This window comes from Drosophila novamexicana, unplaced genomic scaffold (assembly GCF_003285875.2).
Source record: "Drosophila novamexicana strain 15010-1031.04,08,12 unplaced genomic scaffold, DnovRS2.1 tig00000644-arrow-pilon, whole genome shotgun sequence".
In the NCBI taxonomy this organism is placed as follows: Eukaryota; Metazoa; Arthropoda; class Insecta; order Diptera; family Drosophilidae; genus Drosophila; species Drosophila novamexicana.
The window spans coordinates 3,505,601-3,525,502 of NW_020824814.1; the positions used below are offsets into that span (position 1 = coordinate 3,505,601).

The following is a 19,902-nucleotide window of genomic DNA, read 5'->3' on the forward strand; positions in this document are numbered from 1 at the left end:
TGGGAAATTGGGTTGTGGGGTTTTTTTAGGAGTTGACAAAACTGTTTTGGGCATGCAATACAGTGCTGCCAACTCGGGTATCTTGGGGGTCATATCGAAAAGGTGGCTTCATTAGCAAGTTCAAGTTCTTGGCTGGTTTTGTTCAATTTTGAAGGAATAACAGGTCGAGGGTTAGGTTATTAGGCTCAAAGAAAAAGTTGACAATACTGTAGAAGGCATGCAGAATTCTAACTAGCAATAGCAATAACAACAACAGCTACATACAAGAACAACAACAAACAATACAAAGAGAACGCGCGCACAAATTTGGCATATATGCAAATGTATTGCATTTACTTTACCTTTTGGGTTGCGATACAATCGCGTGACTGATCCTCGGCCTGAACGTTGGCGGCAACAATCTCTGTGGCAGTTAGCTGACAACGTTGCAACAGCTCCGTCGAGTTGTGACTCGGCGCACAACCACTCTCGCACTCCAAGTCCAAATCGGAGGCAACCTCGTTCAGATCGTCCTCGGTGGCAGCGTCGCCGTCGCCGTCGCCGTCGCCTTCGCCCTCGTAACCAAATGAATCGTCTTCAGTATCGTCGTCGTCATCCAAGCCGTTCTATAAGATGAGAAAGTAGAAGAAAAGTTTATGAATATGAGCAACGAGTGAGAGAAGAGCAGAGAGTGGGAGTAGCAGTTAAATTATAATTATGTAAACCTCATTTTATAATTTGTAATACTCTTAAAATCAACTAAATCCATTTACAGGGTATGCTCAAGTGGCAGCAGCTCGCATGTCTAATTGCCAGTAGTTTATTACTGTGGCAATATGAATTTCAGCTTTTAATTGGCCAACTTGATTTGGATCTGAGGAAAGCATAAATATTGCTCAACCGTTGGTCAGTCGCATTTTCACAATTTTCACACATTTCCAACACAATTTCCCATCACGTAACGAGCCCCGAGAGTTTCCTTCTTCACATATGTTATAATTGCTTTCAATTGCGCCCGGGCCAAGAGCCAGACAAACAGACATGAAATAAAAAGAAAACACGACAAACGGACAAACAGTTAGCTGCCCAGACAGATGACAGATAATCCACAAAAAAAAAAAGCTGGGTGGAGGAAAATCAAGGCGCATGTGGGTGGCAGTGTGGGTGGGGTACTCATCTCATGCGGGGGCAGACCTTGACGCCCCTTGAAACATGAAACATGAAAAGCACAAGTGCTCAACATTTGGGAAAGCAAGCGCATAGCTGGCAGCTTAACCTCAGTTGACCTTGGCGCGCCCTATTACATTAAGCTTTGCAGCTCATAAAAAATTTGTTAAAACTAATTATTAACTCAGCCAATTGAACATTTATTAATTTTCTTTAACACCCGCCACATGTTCAACAAGTTTATTTCTTTGGCCTTTTGTGGATTTGCGTAATCTTGCGTGTAGTCTCTGCCTGGGCCATAGGAATTTCGTGTTAACGAGGCCTTCTGAAGGTCAGGCAACAATATAAAATGCTTTTCTTCTAAGAGTCGGCTATATTTGGAACTCGTGCCGCATCTAAACAAGAAAGAGCAGCAGAGTATAGAGAGTGGCAGAGTATAGTTGCCGAAGATGAAATACTCTTCTGAACTTGCCCACACCCATAATTCGCTCAAAACTCAACCCATTTTAATAAGGTTTGGCTTTTTAATCATGGTTTGTGCTCTAGATCAAATTGGCATCTAAATCTGACATCAACTCAATCGATTTTCACAAGGTTTGGCTTTTTGTTCATGCTGATACTGATCCAGAATAGATATACCCCATTGTGTCCTAGATTTCTTATTCTCTATGTAATAAACTATCATCATATCCATTGAGAAAATATTTACAGGGACATGATTTATAGAGTATTGGCAGCTCTCAGACATTTTCGAGGCGCCCCTTTTGATTAGTTTGTTTACAGTTTTTCCTCCGCAGAGGTTTTCCTTTGAAACACACACAGCAGGTGTAATTGGGCCAGACAAACAAAGTCGGCCCATCGGAAAATTCGAAATGGTTTTCAGATGGACATCAATTAAATGATAAACAAATATAAGAAATCAATTTGTAAACTGTTGCAGCTCGGGCAGCTGCCCAATTGGATAAACACTTTCTATAAATTAGCATAACACCCGCATTTTTTGTAAGCTGCAGATCTTGACTAGATGGGGCGAAGTTAGCTCTTCTTCCAATAAAAATCAATGACAAGCTAAAGATAACAGTTAAACCTCTTATTCTTTGAGTTCAGTTCAACTTCTCTCTGTTGCTTCTCTCTGACTTGGACGCGTTTGTTGCGCTGCTGCCCACAGTTTCTTGGTGCTACAATTTATGGACTTATTATGTAAAATGCATTTGCCAGGCCGAAGGCACGGATAAAATCAAAAGGTGGCAACGCCTGTTTGTTGTTGTTGCTGGCGGTTGTTTCCTTTGTTGCCTCCGTCTGCCTTTAGTTTTTTTTTCTGTTTTTAGTTGGAAATTAAGTTCAAGTTTATCGCAACGCACTTCACGCGAAACGACGCATAGGTGTATGGAGCGGGGCGTGGCACTGCAGTTGGACACGTGACGTTGTGTTGTCGTGTTGCCAACTTAACACCTCATTTGCAGGCAACTTTGGAGCTGAGCTTTGGTCTCTTGCTAAACTCCATCATTAGGGGTTCGCGATAAGCATCTGCCACGTACAGTGTAGCCTAAACAACAACTACACGCAATCTCTCGCTCTGTCACAATTCTCATGTTCATTTCTCATTTCTGTTCTTGTAACTTCCAAAGAACTTTAGTTAGCTGCACGAAAAACAGCTCGAAATGTTTTGTGTACTCCAAAATCCGATTACTCGATAAGTCTTTGAGGTTACTGTGAAATGCGTGTGGCTGGGAAAATGTACCAGAGTGTTTTTCCATGTTGTTTGCTTTGGCTACCGTTTTTTCTCTATGCACATATGTACATATTTTATGGCCCCTTTGTTGTCGAAATTATGAATTTCTCACACGCCAACATTTAATTATCACTAAACGCTTTTATGTCATCGATGTGATGGATACCTCTATTAACATATAAGTCTCCTCGGGGGCGTGTAATTGTCGTGCAATAAAATAAGACAAAAAAAAACGTGAGCTGCAACTGGAAATTGTTTCTAGTATAAAGTGCATGGCGTGTTTAAGAGGCAAATATAGGAAAATTGTAGCTGACGCAGCTCAAAAGGCATTTTATAAAAAACTAACTATGGAATTAATACACTCTGGAGCGTGGGCATGCATTTAAAGAACAATTTAGATATATGGATATCTAAAGTAATTTCATATTTCCTGATATAATATCATAAGCAGAACTAGTTTCTAGTTTCGAATATATATTTAGATATATTCAGAGAGACAGATAATACCTGTTCAAACCCCTGTATAAAGGATATAAGGTTATTTTAAGAAGCTTTTCATCTATCCCAAATATTTATATTATAGCATAATGAACAATTGAGTTGATATAGATCCTAAACCTAGGAATTTTATATAAGCCTACCTATTTTTGCACAGTGTACAGACAGATTTTAAATAGATTTCCTATGCAATATGCATTTTTCAAGGTTTTTAAGAGGTTTCATTGCAGCTGGCGAATGAGATTATGTGACATTTATAAATAAATGTTAGCTGTGTCCAGCTTACAATCAGATATTTTGCCACCACATAAATCTTTTATATCCGTACAGATCTGACCGAACGCTTCAGCAATTAAGTAATTACCGAGATTTGCAATGGAATTTAAATTTATTTCAAAGTGTCAATTGCAACAACGCCATGCAAATGTCTGCAAAGCGCGACAAAATTGCAGACATGAGCAGCAGCAGCCGTGACAACAGCAACAGCAGCAACAACAGCAATTGCCATGACAACAGCAAAAGCGTTGACAACCCGCAGCAACATGAAAACTTCCAAGTCATATGAAAGCAAAAGCAGCAAAAGCAACAACAATAAAAACTGGCAACATGCAAAGCTTTTTGCCCCACAACCTCGCTGCAAAGTATGCGGTGACAACAGCAGCACCCGCTGCAGCAACAATATTATTACTAGCAGCTGTTGTTGCTATTGTTGTTGTTGCTGCTGCACAAAACATTTCCTGGTGCAGCAGCAACAGCAACAGCAAAACCAGCGACAGCAGCAACTGCAATGCCCACAATTTAGCGCAACTATTACAAATCGCATTAGACGCTAGATTTAGCAAAATCTTAGTCAGAGCTGCGTTGGTCGCCGCAGCAGCAACAACAGCAGCAGCAGCAACTGCAACTGCAACAGCAGCAACATTGTTAGAATTACGACAATATTTTAGCACAGAGTGCTGAGTAGATCTGTGGCAAGTTCTTGTCTAGCCTTTGTCATGTTGACAGCGCCCTTATTGGCAACATGTTGCTGCAACACGCAAGTGTGCGTGGGCGTGCTACACACACACATGTTGCTGGCCCACGCACAGCGGCAATTGCTCATAATTTTGCAGGTTGTTGCTGTGTTGGGCTGGCAACAACATTTGAATTTAAGGTGTTGCTATGATTAATGGCAAATACAGAATATTTGTATGTGGCAGCCTGTGACAATTGCGGCCCATAAAATAGATAACAAGCGAGACAGACAGGCAGAGAGACAGTCGAACAATGCAAACAAAGGCCGCTATTTGACATTTGGCAAATGTCAATATGCCATAAATGCAGCACGGGAAATATCATTGCAGGAAATTGCAACAAAAAGCGAAGTGAGATGAATTAGCTGCGGGTTGCGAAATGATTAAATACCCTAGCTTATGTTTTTGCACTTTTTAGCTATAAATTGAATGCTTTACGAATTAGTAATACGATATTGATGAGTTTTTGGCAAAAAGTGAAGATCGGCGACTGATTCGAGTAAAGTTGACTTGAAATAGCTTTAAATCTTCTCAGAATTGGCTGCTCTTCTCAGAGTTGGCTTCTGACTGACATATCTATAACGACATGTCTGTTGATTCTGCTCAATATAATATGATTTGAATATATAATATTTATGCGTATAGACTCTCTGAGACGACCTTCAGGTTAATTTGTGTGGTTTCAAGAGAAGTATCGGCTTAATCGAGGGGGAACTGGATAAAGTGTTGCACACCTTGCCAAAAGTCTATAATACCCTCCGCCTAGTGTATAACGAGGCGCGCTCCAATCGAAGATGTCTCTGTCTGCGCCATTGTTTTTTTGTGGCCTGTTGCATTACACGCTGATTTATGTGTGTGTGTGTGTGTGTGTGGGTTATTCTGCGCCACATGACGCGTTGACAACATCAAACACTGCAGCAACATGTTGCTGGTTGCAGTTGTTGTTGTTGCTGCTGCTGTGTTCCCATTGCTATGTGGCGGCATTTTGTTGTTTACATTTGGCTTCATTTCTCTCCTCAGCTGCTTTGTGCATTGTAATTTCCCATTGATTACATTGTGGCCACATCTCGTTTGACTTGTGCTCGTCTTTCTTCCGTCCAGTTGTTGTTCGATTATAGGAATTGGAAGTCGTCTGTTTAACAGCTGCTGCCACAATGAAGCAATTTGGCCATGTTGCTGCTGTCGCTGCTTTTACTTGTTTTGTTATTATTCTGAGCTCTGTTTTTTATTGCATTCATCCGCCTAGTTTGCATGCGGGGTGCCTCGGCTTCCCCATTGTTTGATTTTGCAATTAATCATTTGCGGACAGAAGTTGGAATTTGATTGAATTCGAAAATAAATCGAAATTGAAATGTTGTAGTTTGTTATCTTTTGCCAGGCGGCGGCTTTGGTCTTATGCATACCTTCTTTTTACTACAAAATAAAATCACTAAAATTGCTAAGGAATTTTTGTTACAGGAAACATCTTTCACTTTTCTATCGCTTTTATTTCCAGCAACTTCCTCGCGCTCTGCATATTTTGATAAAAACGTCTATCTTTTTATGAGCACCGGATTGTCTCTATTTTATGGATTTGTTGGTCGAAATATCAAAAAAAAAAGCAATGTGCATTGCAACTTTCTATTTAAGAAACTTTTGCGGATTTCAGGCGAAAAGTAAATACTTTATGTGGTCACACACCTATTTTAGTTCTGATATTTTTCGTACCAAGCACATTTCATATTTCGACACGCTCCCGTTCGCATATTTCTACTCATTAACAACCTGCTCTGCGGCTGCGTCACAAATCAATCATTAATATCTAATCCCGAATCTGTGTTGGCCAACGTGCAGAGCATAATGAACAATAAATGGCATATTGAAGCCCACATTTGTGCGAGTAATTGAAAACAGAGCCAAAAGGCAGGCGGGAGTGCAACTTTGCCAAAAAAAAAAAAAAACAGCGCTCGATTGTAGCTCTCAGCTGCAACAAGCTGCATCATTAGTTGCCACCAAAAAGTAGATCAACTAACGGTCAGAGCAGCAGCAGCTGCTGCCTGCCTCCTGATGGTTGCATTGTGCGCTGTTGTTTGCGGGTTTGGGATGTGGCCACATTATAAAACAATTTCATACAAAAAACCCACCCAATTTGCCTGCTAAACCGCACGACGATCGTTTTTGGTCAAGCTTCCAATTACACGAAGCATTTTGCTAAGTGCTGTTGTTGTTGTTGGCTGGCCAGCGGCTAATTACCGTGCTGCTGTCCAGCAGGCCCCAAACGAAAGTGAGACCGAGAGGCGGTAATTATATTGGCCCGAACTGCGCCAGCTGCCTGTCGTTTAAACGGCCTTGCAACGCGCGTCAGAAAGTGAAACTTAAGCTTTTTTTTATTCGGCCATTGTTTGGCTTTGCTGTGGCATGTAAATAAATATACATATATATATATGTGTGTGTATATGTATGGGTGTGTGGCATGCAACGGCCATTAGTGGTGCAGCTTCCGTGTTGCTGTTGTGGGTGGCACGCCCCGCACACAGGTTGAAGACAACAACAAAATTTACATAATTATTGTGATTTAATTTTTGCAGCACTCGCATCTTCCGGGGCAGCACACACACACACACACACACACACACACCGCACAATTAAATAGTCACAATTTGTAAATGTCGTTGTTCAACATGCAAATGCAGTTCCGATTCGCAACACGAATCGCGTACAACAACAACAAAATCAACAATCGCCCAGACAGACATATGTTGGCCCGTCAATTATTATTCAAAGCGCATTCGTTCATTTTCGTGCCTCGTTTTGTTCGTTCGATTTATGAAAGGAATGAGAAATAAACTAGTTCATGGTACTAGACTCGTTTATACCCTGTATTCAGCTTTCGGTTTGTTGCTATATCAACTATTACACACCCTATTGGTTGCCTCAGCATTAAGTCCAACAAAAATTGGCTTGGCAATCGATATTTATTGGTTTTACAATAAAGCGGAAATAAAAATCGATATTTATCGATTTCAGAAGAAATGAAGAGAGCCAATGTTGGCTCTAATCTACGCTATCTTGGATTCTTGCTCTTATTTGAGTTTTATTTAAAACAAAGCTGCATCAAAATCGATATTTATCGATTTGAGTAAGGCTGAACGAGGAGTTTCAAAGTCTGCAAATACGGTCTACATATCCAATTTGTTTAATTTAATTCAAGTGAAGTCTAAAAAAAGCGGGTTTGAATATCGATCGATATTTATCGATTTGGTACAAGAAGAGCTCTATATACCCTGTTTTACCCATTTAAATCGGGCACAGGGTATTTAAACAATATATGCAATTTGGCCAACATTAATTTGCATTCGGTTTATTTATTTTTGGATTTCTTTTTTTTTCGGCTAGCTGCTGCCGAGTTTTTGGTGATTTTAGGCGACGCTCGTTCGTTACTTTTGATTTATGTTTTTTGGGCTTTGATTGATGTGCCGCAACATTTAAATATTTGACGAGCGGCAATTAAATTCATAAATTGTAAACTTTATTTTGATCGACGTTAATTGGCTGTTCGATTTGTACACGACTGGAAATCCAATTAGCTTCACATCGCTCGATGAGTGTTGATAAATGCGTCTTGACGCGCAAGAAGATTGTTTGGTTGAGTGTTGTTAAGTGCCTCAAGGTTGGCAAGCATTAATTGATTAATATAAGACTCTGAAAGCCAGAAATTTTATGAAATTTGCTTAAGACAAAAATCTCTTTACATATTACTGTACAAAGGGCTGACATATTCCTTGGCTTAATTAGGGGACGATATGAGGTGTACAGAAAAAAGAATTCTTCTCATATTTTAATCATTCTTAACAGTTTGAGCTCTTAGTCAAATTTCTGTGTGTATTTGCTCACATTATTGCCTTATATATAGCAGAAATAAAGGAGAGAAGAATTCTTGGCATTCCTGTTTGGCTCATGCAGCCAAGATCATATTTCCCACAACTCAAGTTTAACAAACAAATGTTGCCAGATGTGAATTTCTTTCAACACTTTCGCTTGGTATTTGGCCTTCAAGCTGGCCGGTGAATCAATCAAAAGGTGCATTGGCCTGCAGCTTGAAGATCTGTATAATAACAAATATTATGCCGCATTTTTTTTCTTTTTACTCCCAAGAATAAACAAGAGATCGGCAGACCCAAAGGAAGGAGGAAGCAGCCACACAACAAGTCAAATATAATAATAATCAAGTGTAATCATTGTAATTCGATTGCAAACTGCATTTGTTTATCGAATGTGGTGAGGGCCAACAAAATTGATGTGAACGTGAGCAAATGAGAGGGATGCCGGCAGAGAAAAGAGACGGGCAGGGAGGGAGGGCGACAGAAGTAGGGAGCCAAGACAAAAGGCCAGCAGAAATAAAATGCATTTTATGAGAAGTCGCGATCGTCTCGCTGGGCACGTCGTAAATTTGATTTGGTTTATTTTCATTTGTTGTGGAAGTTTGATTTTTATTTTCTTATTTTTTTTTTTATTTTCATGTTCATTTCCAGCCGCTTTCCATTGGCAGCGACAGCAGCTGCAGCAGCGGCTGGTGGCAAGTTCGAAGTTGCCAGCGCGACCTCTGGGCCAAGTTTGTTGCAATGGGTCGGCATAAATTTCACTTTTACTTGCCCCGCGATTAATTTACCGTTTTATATGAGGCATATTTCTCAATGTGTATGTGTGTGTGCATTTTGGCCAGGTTTATGACGCGCATAAAAAGCGGCAGAAATGCAATTAATGCGCACATTTTGACATTTGGCCATAATGAGGCATAAAATGTTGCTGGCAACATGTTGCCAGACGCTGCAGCAACACGCTTGATGGACAGGCGTTGTTGTTTTCTTCTAGCTACGCCAAAATGTGGAGCACAAAATGTGGAGCCAGCAGAGTGTTGCAAATTATAAGGCAACAACGTGTTCATATTGCATAGGCGGCGGCAATTTGGTCATGCCACATGCAGCGGGGCAAGGGCACGGGGCAAGGGGTTGTTCTAGCTTGGGGCAAACAGCAATGCAAATTGTTGCATCAGAGCGCAAGCGAACCGAAATGCAGGCAAATGAAATTGTTTCTTCTCACTCGCAGGAGAAACTCAGCCACAAATGAAGCGGTTGAAAGCTGCATCATGAACTGCTCCAGAGCCGCAGGCTTGACAGCCAGGGCAGCCCCACCGTGTGGGTCAGCTAGCTGCTGCAGTGCGTGCCTTGCATGAATTACGACATCCCAGTGCAAACAAGACAACACGGCACGGCACGGGTCGGAGAGTCTCTCTAAGAGCAACAGAGAGAGACAGAGAGAGAGGGAGTTGCTAAATTATACACAATTAAAATGTTGTTACCGGGGGGTGAGGAGGCCGGCTTACAAAGCGTTTGCAATTATATTATGGTAGCCGTTGCCGGCGGCCGGGCTGGGTGCCTCAGAACTTTGACCAGGAAACGTTTAAAGTGGCACAAATCAGAGCACGAGCTCGGCAGCCGGCGGAGCTAGAGGAAGAGATGGAGTGCTCTGTTAACTGGGTCAATGTGATTATAGGCAAAGACTTTCACTAGCAGCTGTCAAGTGAGTGGGATGAAGCGACACACAGAGAGAGAGAGAGAGGGAGAGAGAGCAAGGGGGAGTGAGAGACAGCAGGAGATAGCGTGTGCTTGTGTGGGCTAGTGAGAATCGAGAAATTATGTTGGAAAGGCTAGAAAGGAACACGTTATGCGATATACTAAACCAGAATGTGGGGGAACTTTATGGCTGAATGGAATAAATCTATAAAGAAGATCAAATGTTGTAAATAAAAAACTGTATCCCAGTTGCTTGCCAATTGGAGTCTAAAAATTCCCATTGCAAATTTATAAGTTTTTTTTACATCATCTATTGAAAATAATTTAAATGATTTTAAAAGAATAGACTTTGTATCCAATTAAGTAAAATGACAACTTCCATAAGATAATTTCTATATAGCATAGGTAATTTCAAGCCTTTCTCTTCTGTTAAATTTAATATTTAAAAATTTGAGATGCGATAAAAATGTAAAATATTCTGCAAATGTTATCTAGAATATGATATCATATATCATATACCACATTGATATTCTTTTAGGTAGTTTTATAGCGCATTTTGCAGCTTTTCCATCGTTCACATTCTCAAACTCAAAGAACCTGCAATTAGCCACAATCACGCAACTATTTGCCTGGAGAAATTGTACATTTTGAAGACATTTGTTGTTGTGAAGTTTGAAGAGTCTGCTGGCACATTGGGTGTGCATCAGTTGGTCAACAGTTGTTGTTGGCCAACAAGTTGATGGCTTTTGAGGCATTTGCGGCTTGTTGGCCAACGCATTGCCGGCATTTTCACCAAATGAATTAATTAAATCAGTGAAGGAGAGACACTTTCGTAATTAGAAATGCCCGCAATTGGCGTGAGGCGGACACAAAAGGCAGCCCGCAGTCGGCAGAGGAAAGGAAAGCGGCGCCAATACAATGCGAGAAGAGCAGCCATCAAAGTGGTTGAATTTCTATTTTCCAAGAATGCAATGCATGCAACGTATTTTTGTTTCTTTTTTTAAATAGAAAATGGAAAACTTTGAGCTAAAGCGAATTTTCAGTTAGGCAGACCAAGGCAGAACTATCCCATTGAGTTTTATTTTCGTGCTGGCCGAAGTTCAAGTTGACGGATTCTAGATCAGGGCAATTGCAATCTATCAAGTATCTAAAAGAATAGCTGGTTTTATAGGCATTGCTCGGGGCGAGTATTTTGTTTTCCACCCATATTCCGCACATTCAAGTGGATTTGCCATGAACTCATCTCATATCCCGTTTGTTATATATATTTCAAAATGATTCTCAAGTCGATCAAATAAAGAATAATTTGATTTATCTAAATTCTAGCCAAACACTTGCAGTTCGAGTTAAATGTAAATGGAATTCTCCAGCTCATATTTTATTTCTTCTTGTACTCAAACATATTATTAGAGATAATCAGTTGAATTATAGACTTACCGCTGTGGAGCTGCGTTTGCGCAGTAAATTGTCGAGGCAGAGTTGCAGCTCAAAGGCCTTCAAATAGATCAGATGATACCGATCGCGTAGTCGCTCCAAATTGCCCTCACCCTTCCTGGGATGAGCTGTGCTGCCGCCGCCAGCTGCGACGACTCCAGTGCCAGTTGTTGCCGCTGTGCTGCTGGGCGTGGTCAAGTGGGCTGCATCAGAGGCGAAGCCGCTGCTGAGACTATGCGATTTGGTCACCGAATCGCTGGTTGATTCACTGGAGCAATTGCTGGTGAGAGATGCGGGTTGTTGCTGTAACTGCGATTGTTCCCGTTCCCGTTCCCTTTCGGAGGCGGCGCGAATGCAAGCGCTTACAACTCGAGCGTGTGATACAATTTCATGGTACAACACCTGGAAATAGAGAAAGAAATCAAACATTGTATGCATGTGGCGACATGGGCAAAGGTGTCAATTCGTATTTAACAATCAATTTGAAAGCGAACACACATGTCGTATACTTAATATGGCGCGAGCATTGAACACGTGACTTAACCAACTAGTTGACTAGACGCGATTTGCCAATGAAGTTGTTGCCACGTTTGCCGAAAGCGCGTGGGCTGCCTTAGTTGGGCGCGGCACAGACCAAACGACTAGACTTAGCCTCTCAGAACTCTAATGAATCGACTGCACCTCGTGCACTGAGAGAAATAAACACTAGGGTTTCAGTTTTTGCAGCGAAAAAATAGAAGAGAAATTTGCAGAAATTGTTGAAAACTCTGAATTGAATACATTGCAATGAAAGAAACATTGCACTTTTATTTATTTATATATCTGAGTTCTTGTCAAAAGTATTTTGCCCATAGTCCTGGCCATATTTGTATAACTTTTAGGAATATTCTAGATCAAAGGTATAATAAAAAAATTGCATAAATTATATTTCGATTGAATTAATGAAGAGCTCTTCAATATTGAAGTTAACCTTTGCCCAAACTCTAGAAACCTTCATGCTCAAATCAAGAACATAGTTATATTTGTATTTTTCCCATAATTTTTTTCAGTGCAGCCAACTCCTCTCATAGGACCGAAGACACCCAATCCCATTTCCGTTTATGGGCAGCATGGTTTTGTCTTAGATTTTCATCACTCATTTGTCATCGGCGTCGGGCAGACGAGCCCGCCCGGCTACACAAAGGTCAAATCCCACACATTGCATAAGCGCATGCATCCGTCCATTGTATTTGCGAAGATTAATCGATAAATGGAATTGGCCAAAAAGGCTTTCCGCATTGGCTACACTCAAGCGGCTGCGAATGCGGCGTGCGATATTCAATTTATCAAAAAATAATAAAACAAAAAACAAAAAAAAAAAAGATTATAAAAATAATTACAAATGTAATTGACACGCAGCGGTCAAAGGTGAGGCTATGGGGCGGGGGCGTGGCAGCGCCAAATGCCGCACAATGACACCCACCAAACCGCACACACACACACATGACCATGGGCAAAGCTCGCTTGGTGGTTATCGTACATTGATCTTCATACAACAGTTTAACCCCAACGAACTCTTGCATCATGTGGCATCTGTTGGCTAAGTAAACAGCAACAACAACCCCAACAACAACAACCACAATAGCTGTCAGCTTTGGCATTAGAAATCGATAAATATGATGAAGCGCCCAAGCCGAAATAAAAAACAAAAATAACCCAACGACACCTGGCAAACACTTACTTATGGCAGCGACTGTTTGTCGCACATCCTGTGCATTTCTCCAGCTCACAAGTCATAAATTTCAATTTTCACCTGTTGGGCTGCTCATTTGTACCTTCTTCTTCTTTTTTTTTTTACCTCTCTGCAAACAAATTGAAATGTCACAAAAAGGCGCTCGTCTATCGATTTGAATGTTCGCGTCCCTCTTAGTTTACAATTCGTGAGATTTTATGAATATGATTTCCATTTGACATTTTGACATTCGGCAAAGTTTGCGCCAGCTGCTTGTTTTGATCCATTCGACAAACTCCTTGCTCAAAATTGGACACTAGAAAAACTTCACTTAGCCGGAACGGACGTGCTGGGAAAGTTGACGTACTTGCAATTGAAAGCTTTGCGGTTTTCCTTTTTTGCTGCATACAAATTTTTGTATAGCAATATCGACAGCTCTTAAGGATCTACAACTCGTATATATAATACATGTGACAATTCCCAGAATCAAGCTTTTTGATATTTCGTTTCTTTTTGTGTTTTTGGCATTTTCTGCTATCACTGTCTTAACTAGATCTTCCTCTAGGCACATGTACACCATCTTTATAGATCTTACTATGTTTCTACACCTTTCCTTCCTTTGAATCCAACTAGTTTTGACTACACTAAAGCTATTTTCAAATTATATCACATCTTCTGATTCTTCTCATAAAACCCTAGCTTTTACTGTACCTAAATATTTTACATCATTATCAGATTTTCATCCAGCTCCCTTCTTAACTTCTTGCAACTTCTTGTACATTTAAGCCCACACCCAGCTGAGACTCTTCCAGTTCAATGGCTTTTCCAGCAGTATTTTGATCGACGACTAAATATTTAAACGAGCTGCAGCATTCTGTGGCCTAGCACTTTTCGAAAATCTATTTTGTTGGAATTTTCCGCTAGATAATTTTCTGCGTCATTACAGGCGACTTAAGACAGCAATTGTTTGTATTATGATATTTTTTATACTTATATTTTTTTTTATCATTATATCTAATTATGAGCTGCAAGAGGCACGGCGAAAAGACAAAGAACTTGTTCGATACGTTAAGAGAGGAGCAGCAGGGCAACCAAGAGCGGGAAAGGGGGGGGGGGGGGGGGTCTTCAATTTTAGAGGCTTGGCAAATAAAAATCAACTTAGCTTCTAAAGTGTGCAGCCAAATTCGTAGCCATTAGTTGAGAGTTGAGTCGCGAGTCATGAAGTTGTTTCAAGTTCTTGGAGCAGGCCCCCAGCAGTTGGCAATAAGAAGCCAAGACTTGGACAGGTGTGTTTGTGTTTTGTGTGTGTGTGTGTGTGTGTGTGTGTGTGTGTGTGTGTGTGTGTGTGTGTGTGTGTGTGTGTGTGTGTGTGTGTGTGTGTGTGTGTGTGTGTGTGAGTGTGTGTGTGGAGGCGGTGTGGGTGTGGCCAAGCGGCTGCTTATTTGCGATAGTTGCGGCTCATTACAAGCTGAAGAGCGAGTGCCCAAAAACCGAGAAGAAAAAAAACAACAAAAACAACAATTGCCATAGAGCAACGCCTTTCTCTTTGTTTAAACTCAGGCAAGAGTCGAGTTTAGTTGAGTTGAGTTCAGTCGAGTTGGTGCCGCAAAGTGGATGGAGGCTGGTGTATGCCTTTTGCCTCGTGGCTGGCTGCCACCACTCCCAATCTTTGCACGACTCTTGGTCTTGGCAATTTGGCGAGCCTCTTAATGCATTTTGCACACGCTCAACCCACCCACCTGAACCGCAACACAGCTGCGCGGCAGTTCCAGTTACAGAACTCTGGCAGAATAAAATAAATATGAGCCAGAATTTTATGCGCAAAGTTCGTGACTAATCTGCGACTGAACTTGAGATGTTCCGTTCGGCTCTGTTGTGATTGCAATTGAGACTTTGATGCACTCAGAAGGCAGCAGCGGCGCCCAGTTGGCAACATGTTGCCAGAAGAGGAGCCCCGTGGGGTAAGGCAAGCTGAATTTATTGGCCGAAGAAAAGTGAATGCACAGTGGGCGCAATATTGAAATTTGAGCTCAGAGCTGCCAGAGCAGTTACATGTAGGCAAATGAAGTTTTTATTTTGCTGTTGCTTTTCTTAAGAATTATTACAGAACTGAGAGCTGAGTAGCGACCTTTAAAGTAGGCATTGTTCTTGGTTGTTTTCTAGAAATTCTAAGATTTGAAGATCTATATCAAGAACTTGTTTGAAGAGTCTTAGATGATTTCATTCCATTTTTATTTTTGTGGACTTGACTACGTGGCGCCCTTAGGAGCTTTTCCCCTAGTTAACCATAAATTTTGTCAACGCCTCGTATACGTAATACGCCCAATTTCCCACTGCAGACCGCATAATCACGTTTTAAGCATACTTTTAATAATTTAACATAATAGTTGCTGACTCTCGTTTCGTCTGAGCTAGATTATGATTTGTGTGCGTCCATTAAACATAAACTCGAGCAATTTTTTCAAGCTGGCGCCAGATGAGAAATGAGTTTTGACTACATTTTGCCAGCTAAATGCTAATTGGGCTGCTGCCTGGCCACATAAATTCCAAGCAGTTGGCCCTCTGCTGCTGCTGCTGCTGCTTCTTCTGCAGGCCCAGTTGCAACACACTGTCCTCCAATTGTTGCCGACCAGCATGACGCACAAGTTTGTGCGACTCTCGCTTCGCTTCTCATTCGCGCACATTCATGCAAATGTTGAACACATTCGAGTGTTAAATTCGTGCGTCTGGCCAAAAGATCTTCTAATGCGGCGACTATTTATAAAACAGAATACTCTGGGCACGTATCTGTATCTCTAGATCGAGGTTCGTTGACTCAGACATTTTTTCTGCCCAGAGTTGAGCAACGACAACAACAACAACAATTAACTAGCCGAACAACAATAGCAACAACATTCATTATCGAAAATGTCAGTACGTGACCTCGACCGCGTTTTTTACATATTTATCGCCCCTAGAATTTGTGAGACTGCCTACGCCCCAGAGGCCATGCTGCATGCGTTGTCTCTCTATGGCATATGATTCACAAGTTCTTAGGTTTGTGATTGTGATAGATACTCAAAATACTTTCAGAAAGTAGAGCATAAGTTTTCGTTAAGGAAAACTTCCTCGTAGTGCCCATAACTCACCTGGCTTGCCAAAATTTTAGCCAAATATGAAAATATGCTCAGCAGGAAGTCAATGCCCCAAGAAAAAGACAACCATCAGCAACAACAACGCAACATTTCCAACATTTCACATAAATTGGAACGCGCAATGCTCTTCTTTTTTTTTTTTAGCTAGCACATTTCTAAGTGAAACAGTCACGGCATTTGGAACACTTCCAAATCGCCAAATCGAAAGCGACTTTAAATAGCCCAAAACAAAAAAATGAAAAAACACAACAACACACGAAGTCTGCCCGGTTTGGGGCACAAACTAATTTCAGCGTGAGCTTCCAAACAAACAAGTTGGCAACTTCTCTAATTACCTCAACTGAGGAGTTTAAATAACACTTTTCTTTTTGTAGGGGGAGTTGCGATCTCTATTGACAAGATAAATGACAGAAGGAAACAAGAAGACCAAGAAGAAGACAAATGAAATTGACACTTGCGCCAGAGGTGTGAGAAAACAAGCTAAGACGCAACAATATCTAGTTGAGCATAACAGATAATGAGATACTCTGGAGTGCATTTTTTGAGCTATAACTGTTTCTAAGTAAAGAAATTGATCGATATATATCGATAGCGGGTAACTATCGTTGGTTATCGATATTAAACATGGCATTTTTATCAGCTGCAGCATCTGTGATGCATATAAATTAAGTACATCAAAATCTTAACTGGTATCTTCACAATTATATGTTATCAGTGTTTATCGATAACAGTAAAATGATGTTGATTATCGATAAGATTAAGTGTATATTCCGTGTTAAGCTTAAAAAACTAATGAGCAGTAGATTAATTTTTATCGATAACATTGACACCACATTCGATATCTACTCCGACAAGCATATCGATAATAGTTTTTTTAGAATTTGCTAAATATTTTTATTGAAAAGTACGCTTAGTTTGTGTATCGATAAGTCCAATATTCTTAAGAAAATGTATAGTTGTATTTTTTTTTTAACAATTCAGACAAACCGCTACAATTTTTAATAGGGTATATTAAAGGTGAAGTCTAGGAAATGACTGCACTTAAGACTTATTGTGTGTTTGGTGTTAAGTGCAACACCTCGTATGCTTTGTCACCTAGGCAATTAATCTGCCTGGGAGTCGCTGGGCAAACAAAAATCTGTCCAATCTGTTGACCCAGAAGAAAAGAGGGCAACAATGAGTGAAGAATTATGTCAATGCAGTGCAGCTTGCAACGTGCTGTGAGCAAATGCACTGGGAATTAACTTTAAGAGAACAGAAGAATTCTCGAAAAAACCGTTCTAAGAATGCGAAAGAGAGAGAGTCGCTGCCCAAGTCGGTGTAGCACAGTTAAAATCCGACGACACGGCCTATTGAGTAACATATCAGACAAAGAGCGGCCAGATGAGGGAGGTGGGAGGTCTGATATCAAAGACGACAACGACACGGTTGACATAATCACGTTCGAGTGTCACGTTCGTAGCCGGGCACGATAAGCCGACGACCGAGACGACCAAGTCGTCTGCGCCTTTTGTTGCCGTCACGTTCTCGGCAGATGTGTTGGCCGGCCCCATGTGGTCCAGTCTGTGGACCGAGTCTTAGGTCTGCCGCAACGGCGAACCAATCTGCGGCCAGAACAAGTTTGTCTCTTGTCAACGTTTGAAGTTTTTCCTTTTGGCTTTTGGCTGTGGTCTCATTAAAAACATGTTACATGACTTTTAATGCTTAAAATGATTATGAAATTGGTTGGCTTTAACTGTTTATATAATTATATTTTGAGTGTAACTAACAAAATGTAAGAAGAAACTAAGATTTATATAGTTGTGAGTGGCTGACGCGCCGATGCCCTGTAACCAGCGAAGAGCTGCTGTGATATACATTCGTATTTCTAAACATGCTACAGGAAATCTTAAGAGGTTAAAGATAACATTTACTTCAAAATATTGGGAATTTGCCTCACATGATATTTGTTGTTAAATTTCATAGGAAAGTATGAAGTCCTGAAGGAATAGGAAATGGGAATATGCCAATGTTCAAATCGATATTTATCGACTTTATCTAAATGGTATCAGTTATCGGAAAGAAAAAGCTTTCAGCGTATGATATATGAAATATTTAAGTTCAACATATAAATATCTTAAACTCTCTTAGATCGAAAATCATTCAGACGGAACAGACAGCTTTTTCTCTTGATAAGGAATACTTCTTTTACATACAACTTTACCATACCCTGTTTTTACCTATAATTCAGAAGAGACTAAAACTCCACATACTTAAGTTTAAAATAATTGTTTTTAGCTTATGCCCCATCCATTTTTAGCTTGATGAAGTATTCTTTCTGTATGTTCTTTCAAGATTCAATTGTCTACCTGCTCTGTTATAGATTGAATCAAAATCCTTAGCTGCTTTCTCTGGCTGCATTAAATTTCAATTATTACAACATCAACGGGCACTCCAGAGTATTGGGCCTTTGTCTTGGCTGCTTTCTGCTTTCTATTTATTGCACAATTAACAAGTCGTTAGCCCAAAAGTTTTTCTTTTCGGGATCTCTCAACTAGCGTTACGCCTGGTGCCGCAGCCAGCGAGCTAGTACATTGACCACAGAAAGGCCGCGGCTGACCGGGTAATAATATCATTTTAATTGCCACAGGCAGACCGCAATACATATATAGCGGGAAAATTTCCCGAAAACTACCGTATTCAACTAACTAAACTTGGTTTGTAATCAACCCACCGCCACGCATCAGTTGGCCGGGGAGATATACGGGCGGGTTGCGCCCTGGCCTATTCAAATTTGAGCCTTGGTAACAGTGGCGATCTTTGCCAGATTTGACCTTGTCCATTTGGCCAGCTGATGGCGGTCATTTGGCGCTGTCTTTTTTTTTATAGACCACATTTGGCAGACACTTACGACCATTAATTGCACTTGAATGGCCCGAAGACCACACGACGAGTGTGTTGAAAGTGTTTTCAAGCTTGTTTTCGAGTTAGTATTTTTTTTCCTCTTATTTCTTATTGGGGCGCTGCGCCGTGTTTGGTAATCGGATAGTTTCGAGTGCAGATGATACTCGAGAGTTGGTGTCAAATGTGTCACAGATTTAGGTGAAGAGGTTCAGTGAACTCCGACGAAGGTCAGCCGAGAAAATGCTAACAGTTAAGTGGCATTACCTGAGCTGAGCTTTAAGCTCATTTACATAAGTATATCAATAAACATAAATAAACAAGCATATTTGTAAATTACATGAGTAAAAGCTGTGAATATGATTATATTTTTCTTCTTTGAAAAATCAATAGATTTTCTCTCTATTTCGCTTTTCTTTGAGGGAGAGAGAACTCATATAAATATATTTATTTTAAATATTTTTAAAATTTTTATATTTTAAAAGCAAAAGAGCAATAATTTTTTGCCTAAATTATTAAATGCGATTCGCGTAGATGCATTCCATAGATTATCTTTTTATTTTCAGTATTATTTTCAGTCCTCACAAGAAAATATAGTTGAAAAAAAGAAAATTTAACTTTTATAGCTCTCTTTTCTTTCTGTCGCCCACTTTCTCTCCCTCTCTTACTCTCCATTAATTCAAACATATTTTAAATCTTATTGAATAAAAGTCATTCAAGCTTTACCGCTCTCTCTTCCTCCTGCTCTCTCTTTCTCTTTACATCTCCAACTCTTTCCATCTCTTATAATCCCATTTCGTGC

General features: G+C 40.5%; 1 protein-coding gene across 1 annotated transcript in view; it reads right to left on the reverse strand.

The window, feature by feature from the left end:
• The window catches only part of LOC115762900, a 119,897-nt gene that overhangs the window by 30,299 nt on the left and 69,696 nt on the right, over positions 1 to 19,902 (reverse strand). The window contains exons 4-5 of the mRNA XM_030705274.1: positions 11,379 to 11,777; positions 342 to 605 (exon numbers count right to left, since the gene is read on the reverse strand). Of these exons, the coding sequence (XP_030561134.1) occupies positions 342 to 605; positions 11,379 to 11,777 (663 nt within the window). The remainder of the gene's footprint in view (positions 1 to 341; positions 606 to 11,378; positions 11,778 to 19,902) is intronic.